A 7,500-nucleotide genomic window follows, 5' to 3' on the forward strand; every position below is an offset into this window, starting at 1 on the left:
TGTGGAGACTCACTGTAGTCGCTGTTCTCATCTTTGGTCCCATTAATGGTTCCATCTGGTTTCATCTGCAGGTAAAACCCCTGTTCGCTGAACAGCCTTGTCACAATCCCCTTCAGCTGTGGCTCTGTAACACACACACACACATCCAGTTCTTTGTTGAACCGTATGTACTAGTACACAGAATAAAGAAGCAAGGCTGGCGCTGATTTCTTCCCAGCCCAGACTGTAGACTCATGCAGTGACAGTGATGTCAGGTGATGACACGCCCCCCAAGATTTTGTCTCCATTTTCGCTGATGTTTTCCCAAACACATCCGTAACACGTCGCCGGTGGATTATTTACTCCTCCATCCTTTCCCTGCACCTCCAGAAAGAGAAGAGGAACTATCCTTATATATATATATATATATATATATATATATATATATATATATATATATATATATATATATTGTAACGCCATCGACGAGACCTCGTGATATTAATATAATAAAATGCTTAACCCTAATGAAATGCTGATAGACACAAGCGCTCACGTGGAATCCCTCACAGCTCCACGCAGTTCGTTTAGACGTAGAAGTGAACGCGGCACTCAAAGTCGAGTGCGAACCAAAACCACCTGTAAGAAGAAAAAAACAAAACAGCTTCCTACTAAATCCCGGTGCAGCACTGAAAATACACTTCATCTCTGATTCAGCCCAGAGTCCAGGAAGTGAATCAAACATGTTATGTGTTATGGGTTGTGGGCTGTGGGTGGCATTTTCTGACATGCGAGCTGCAAACTAAGGTAGAGGACAGAGCTGCAAAGGTACAACATGTTCTGGATTTCAGTGCTGAAAATACAGTTCAGTAAAATACTGCTGATAAATACGTAATTTACTGTTAAAAAAAAAAAAAAAAAAAAAAAAAAAAGATGTTTGGCTTCACCTAAAAATGAATGATCAATTAAAAACCTATACTATAACGTATATGTATATGTGTATATGTGTGTGTGTATATATATATATATATATATATATATATATATAGATATATATATATATATATAGATATATGTGTGTGTGTGTGTGTGTGTGTATATATATACACATACATACATGTGTGTGTATGTACACACATATATATATACATACATACACACATATATATACACATATTAATACACACATATATGTATATATATATATATATATATGCACACAGCTGTGCTTGAAAATGTTTTTTTCCCTTTACATTATATTCCCAGCACTACCTCTTCCCACACGTTCCGCTGCGAATGTTGGAAATGAACAGAAAATAAAACAAACTCCACTTGTTCTCGCAATCAGACCACGAGGTCAAACAGACAGACTGACTTCTCGTTAACAGTCCTGAATGCAACCGAGTATCATTCCGACTTCCGGAGTTTAATCGTGGAATTGTAGCAGGATTCCGGTTGGAATAGAAATCTATGAGTTTGTTTGTTTAAACACGTCAATATTTGTTGGTGGTGGAGGTGCGGTGTGATCTGGGGTTACTGTATGCGTGGAGTGTGACATGCTCTCCCCGTGTTCATACGAGTTTCTTTCAGGTTCTCCGGTTTCCTCCCTCCTACTAAAAAAAACGTCAGTAGGTGGATTGGCGGTGCAACAGTTCCCTGAGATGTGTGTGTGTGTGTTCTGGAATACACTCTGACCCTAAGCAGGATAAAGTGGTTACTGAAGATGGTGTGTAAAAGGTGCAGTGGAAGAGGGAGTGTATAGTTTTTGTCCTGGGTGTAAAACTGTGAGCAGAGCTGTACAGTGTGTCTATTGGCACACACACACACACACACACACACACACACACACACAAAAGTGCTGTTAAAAACTTGTGTGCACAAACTGACTTGAACTGTCACACACACACACGCACGTACACGAAAGAGTGTGTTTATGTGGAGCGCGTGCCCCTCCTCCCCCTTCCCCTCATTCCCTGTGCGTGGACTGACCTGGTTTCCGTGGCGCGGGCCGCTTCTTCCCGCCGCTGCAGAAGCGCACTTTGCTGAAGAGCCCGTACAGGCGCCTACCGCACAGCACGCGCGCCTCCTTACCGGGGCTCGAGCGCCGCGCCGAGGCGGTCCCGCGGTCGTTGCCGGACTCGCGCGCCTGCCGTTTCTGCCGGATGAGTGAGCTCGCGATAGCCGCGGCCATGTGTCAACGAGGCGACGGTGCACACGGAAGCGGCTCCGCTCACGCGTGCATGTGCATGCGCGCGGAGAGTGCTGCATGGAGCTCCGGGGGAGCGCTCCGCACCATGACAGAGGAGCCCACGCGCGCACTCACGTGTTGATTAGTGCCGTACAGCGAGCCGTTTAACCGAGAGACAATACCTCATAAATCCCGGCGCGCTTTCTTTCTTCCGCACAGGTTTAAAGCGCGAGCCCGGGGACCGAGTGCGCGTGCGGCTCTCTCCTTCCCGCATGCAAGTTGGTAACAGGCTCACACAGTCAGCCAACTAAACCTGGAGAACCGGAGGAAGGAGTGAGAGACAGGAGAAGAGTGAGACAGGCAGGGAGGGTGTGTGTGTGTGTGTGTGAGAGAGAGAGAGCGAGAGATATAGAGATGTGTGCGTGAGAGAGAGAGAGAGAGATGTAGGTGTGTGTGTGTGTGTGTGTGTGTGTGAGAGAGAGAGAGAGAGAGGTGTGTGTGTGTGTGAGAGAGAGAGAGGTGTGTGTGTGTGAGAGAGAGAGAGAGTTGTGTGTGTGTGTGTGTGAGAGAGAGAGAGTGGTGTGTGTGCAAAGCTCAGAGGAGAAACTGAACATCCAGCATCTTCAGCTGAAGGTAACAGTCATGTGAAACACCTATTCCTGTCTTACTATCCTTGTGAGGACCTTCCATTGACATTATTTTAAATTAATCCTACACTACACCTAAATCTAACCCTAAATTTTACCATAGTTACCAAAAAAAAAAACCCACCTTTTGACCATTTTAGTTTTTAGATTAAATAAATAAATAAAAACAACCCAGCTCGCCTAGTGGGGGCCCCAATAAGATATAAACACAACCCCCCCCCAACACACACACACATCACCTGATGTCACTTAATAACTCATGTTATATCGTGTTCACGTTTCACGTTCAAACGTGGACTAAATGGACTTTCAGTCCGTCTTCCAGCTACAAATATCCAAATCTCATTCACTACTTAGAGAGACACAGCCCTTTCACAGTCACGTCTGAAAATATCATTTAAGGCATTTTAAATACCCAAACCCAGTGACTATCCAATACACGTAATGCACCGTGGCATTTACAGGGGACACTCTGTGGTTTGGGACACTCCCAGACTGAAATGATGGGTGTTTATGTGGCCTATATAGTGCATGTACGAATTGGGACACGTCCTCAAATCATACTGTGTTGATAATGATGATCTCTAACTTATCGCTTAACTCGCTTAACAGTCCCTGTGTGTAGGTTAGTCCCGTTCCTTTAAAGCGTCATGAAACACTAAACTACATTTTCTGAGATTTTAACAGAGGCGTCCGTATCGCACGTCATAAAAGACAATCTTAGCATCTGTTCATTTAAATTGTAGCAGAAAGCCGGTTAATTTTGAGCTTTTTTTCCGCTGTTTTCGTCTTCCCGGTTTAAAATCTCGTCCCGTCAGACGTCACAGGCAGTGACCTGGCAGTGCACTATAGTACTTCGATGACGTGTCAGTGTCTCATAATTATTCATGAGCCTGGGTGTTCTTATCCTATGAGAAGATGCTGTCTCTTAATTATTCGTGACAGCACGCGGTGCTTTCCTACAGATGTAGTAGATGAGAGAGGAGTTCAAATGGGTCGGAGGTGTTTGTTTGGTGTAAGAGTCCGAGTGTGTTTATTCAGGAGAGCTATGAGAATTGGAGAAAGGTGGACTTCGAACTTGCTCATGAAAGTAGTTTGCGTCTACACAATGATGCGGTACTCGGTCCCGAGGACTTTTCTATCTCTTCAAATGAGGTACGTGTCTAATTTTAACCATGACAGTTTTACTTGCCTTTTGAGCTGATTAAACCGCTTAAAGCTCTACAGGCCGTCGCGTGCAAAACTATACGGCGAGAGTCAGAGTTGAAGGGAAGAGCTTTCCCCTTTTTCTTCGTGAAAAGCTCGAGCCTATTAGTTAACTAGCATTCCGACACTTCTCTCATCCGCGCTGTCTCCGGTTTTATTATGTTTTTCCTCCATAGTCACGCCAGGAGCTAATGATTCAAATAGACAGGGCTTAGGACCTGCACTGCTATCCATTGTGTCTCCATTTAACCCTGGGGATTCAGGAGGAGAGAAGTCCTCCGCCTCGTCTGCAAACTTTGTCACTATCCATCATCTTCTTTTTTTTTTTTTTTTTTGAGTGTCCTGAAGACTCGCCCCCCCCCTCCTGCCTTTCTTTGCCACGCCCCCTCCCCGCCCTTCTTCGCAAAGCCATCCACGCCCATTTAAGCTGCATTTTTCAAAAACATTGAGAGGTAGACTTGAGCTGAAAGAGGAAGGTCTCATGACCCTTTAAGTGTATTTGTGGTGAGTTGAAAGCGCCCTCTATGTGTGTGTTTCTGTAACTGCGTGTGTGTGTGTGAGTATCACAAAGTGCTGCAAGATCATTTCTGTTCTTTCTTTATTAAAGAGGCCAGTCAGTGTGACCCACATACACTCATCAGAACACACTGATTATTGCGCGCGCACACACACACACACACACACACACACATACACTTCTGTATGTATGACTGAGAATTTAACTCAGTAGGATAAAAATGGCCCGTTGTGTGTTTATACCAGACCGGAGCTACAGGATGGCCACCCCATTTCAATATATGACACAACACGACTTCATGTTCCTGAAATGAAAACCAATCCAAAAAAAAAAAAAAAAAAACTTCGAGGGACGCCTCCATTTTGGGACACGCATAACGTAACGCTCGACTCGATGTTGCGTCCGCATTGCAGAGCTGTCACTGGAGGCGAGCGCAGATGGATGGAAACAGCAGCCTCGCAGCCGAAAAAAACAACACGGTCGTCAATCGAATACGTATCGAAAGTACCGTTGCTAAGCAACAAGGAAACACGGACACGTTGTAAGTACGCCAGTGACTAAGGTTCAGGTAGCTGGTGTGTAACCGTGTGTTAGGTCTTGCGTCTATACTGACGGATGGACGACAGAGCGAGCGGTCCAGAACAGTCTGAGGACTTCAAATGACAGCGTTTTTACGAAGCACTGAAACTGGAGACTCCTTACAGAAAACAATTATGCACGGCTTTTAAATCCGTTCTAAAGATTATGTGTGAGAAGATGATAGCACATCACTGCTGATGATCAGCACGGTCACTGCGGATGGTGACCCCTGATGGTGCAGATTGGAAATCGATTGGAAGTCACACACACACCAGTGAAACACACACACACACACCAGTGAAATCAATGGCAGTAACCTTGCATACACACATCTGTGAGAAGACAGAAAGTTGACGCAAGTGACAGGGAGACAAATACAGAGTCGGAAATGGAATGATAGATGCAAATAGAAACAGAGAATGTGTTTATCACATATAGCTGTGCTGCCATCTAGTGGACAGTACAGAGACTGTGTGTGGGGGGAGGGGGGGTGATTTGGAGAGGTGGTGGACCATTTCTATCGTGGTGCGGACCAAATGGACATCTGATCGGTCCCCATGAGGACGCTGATTATCTATTTTATGTCTTGTCAATGGAAAATCCTCACAAGGATATGAAACTAAACGTGTGTTTCCAGCAGAAAGCGTGCCGTCTGTGGCTTCGGTCCCACAGTGACACCAAAAAGAGTTTATGCCCAGGTCTCACTGGTTCTTTAACGGGTAAGGATTTCAGAAGGTCGAGTCCCAGCATGGCCAACCTGCCACTGTTGGACTCTTGAGCAAGACCCTTAACCCTCTCCCCATCATAAAGGGGCACCATATGATGTCTGACCCCAGCCTCATAAGATGCTGGGATATGCGGAAAAAAAGAATTTCACTGTACTGTAGTGTATATGTGACAAATAAAGGCTTCGTCTTCTTCTAAAAGAGCCTGATGATCAGCACCCTGACACCCTGAAGATGGCTCCAACCTGCCCCTATGAACGAGCCACCAAAATATACCTTGGACCATTCTGACCCGTGGTTGGCAGTACCAGTACCACGGCACCTTAAGACCTTAACTGCAGATTCTCATAGCGAGAGTCTTTTGACTTTTCTTCTACTTCTAATACCTTTGAGATAAATCTGATGGGAGTTGAATCTCACGTCCATGCAGATCAGAGGTTTGGTGACCTGCATGCTGGACTTCAGCATCACCACTTTTCAAGAGTATTGGAGCCCTCCGTGGTAAGCATTTGCATGTCCTCCCTGTGGTTTCCTCTGGGTATTCTGGTTTCCTCCGTCAGTCCAAAGACATGCGTTGTAGGCTGAATGGCATTTCCTAATTGTCCATAGCGTGTGAATGTGTGCGAACAATCGTGCCCTGTGACGGGTTGGTACCCCATCCAGGGTGTCTCCCGCCTTTTGCTCCAAGTCCCCTTGGATGGGTTCCAGGCTCCTCACGACCCTGTGTAGGATAAGCGATATGGAATATAGATGGATGGATGGTTCCCATCAGTTCCCAGACCATCTACCTTAGCCTTTCTTGATGTCAAGCTCGATGATGTGGAGAAATACTTGTTTGAGATTTGCTTTTAGGCAATCGATAAAAGAAAATGTTATAAATACGCAAACTACAAGAACGCCTGCTCATTCGACAGTACTATCCCCACCCACCACGAATTAGAGGCACACCCTGAGAAGGAAGGTGTCTGAGGGAAGGTACTGTTCGGTACGCTTTTTTATTGAGAGTGCACTCTCATGCTCTGGAAGTTTTCACATTTATCCGGGGTAAAATAAGATTCTAGGAATGTTAGCTAGTTACTAATGTTGCTGTCTGACGAACGCTTGATTCTGGGAGGCGGGGCTTTATGTGCACAGCAATGGATGGGAGGCGGGGTCAAATAGTAAATGAATGATTCCGATGTTTTTGTAGTTTTCCTTTCTGGATTATATTATAATGCTGCAAATGGAACCAGACCCATTAAACACTAACACATGAAAGGGATGGGACTGAAATATACGTGATTCTTTCATTCATCTTCAGTAAATTTTCTGGTCAAGGTCGTAGTGGATACGGAATCTAGAGAATCCCAAGAATACTGGGGGCAAGTCAGGAACACACACATTCATATCTAGGGGCAATTTAGCATAGCCAATCCGTCCTCTGGGATATTTATCAGAGGTGGAAGGACACACACACAGTAGCCCAAACTGAGGACCAAACTGGAAGTCTGGGATGTGTGTGAGGGCAAAGATGGCCACATGGTGGCAGCAGAGAGACAGTTATTCATTTATATGAAGCACAATCTGGGAGATACTAACACACAGAATCCAAGGTATGCGGCAGCCTCAGGCCTCCTAGGAGCCAAGGGTGCTATAAAAGCAGAATCGAGACAGAGACAG

General features: G+C 45.3%; 1 protein-coding gene across 3 annotated transcripts in view; it reads right to left on the reverse strand.

Moving 5' to 3' along the window:
- fgf12b (fibroblast growth factor 12b) overlaps positions 1 to 7,500 on the reverse strand; it is a 28,032-nt gene that overhangs the window by 7,352 nt on the left and 13,180 nt on the right. For 2 of the 3 annotated variants that reach the window (XM_017491643.3, XM_017491642.3), the window contains exon 2: positions 14 to 124. In XM_017491643.3, the coding sequence (XP_017347132.1) occupies positions 14 to 124 (111 nt within the window). Of the gene's footprint in view, positions 1 to 13; positions 125 to 1,968; positions 4,361 to 7,500 lie in introns of those variants that run through there. The other variant, XM_017491641.3, reaches the window with a different exon arrangement.

This window comes from Ictalurus punctatus, chromosome 17 (assembly GCF_001660625.3).
Source record: "Ictalurus punctatus breed USDA103 chromosome 17, Coco_2.0, whole genome shotgun sequence".
In the NCBI taxonomy this organism is placed as follows: Eukaryota; Metazoa; Chordata; class Actinopteri; order Siluriformes; family Ictaluridae; genus Ictalurus; species Ictalurus punctatus.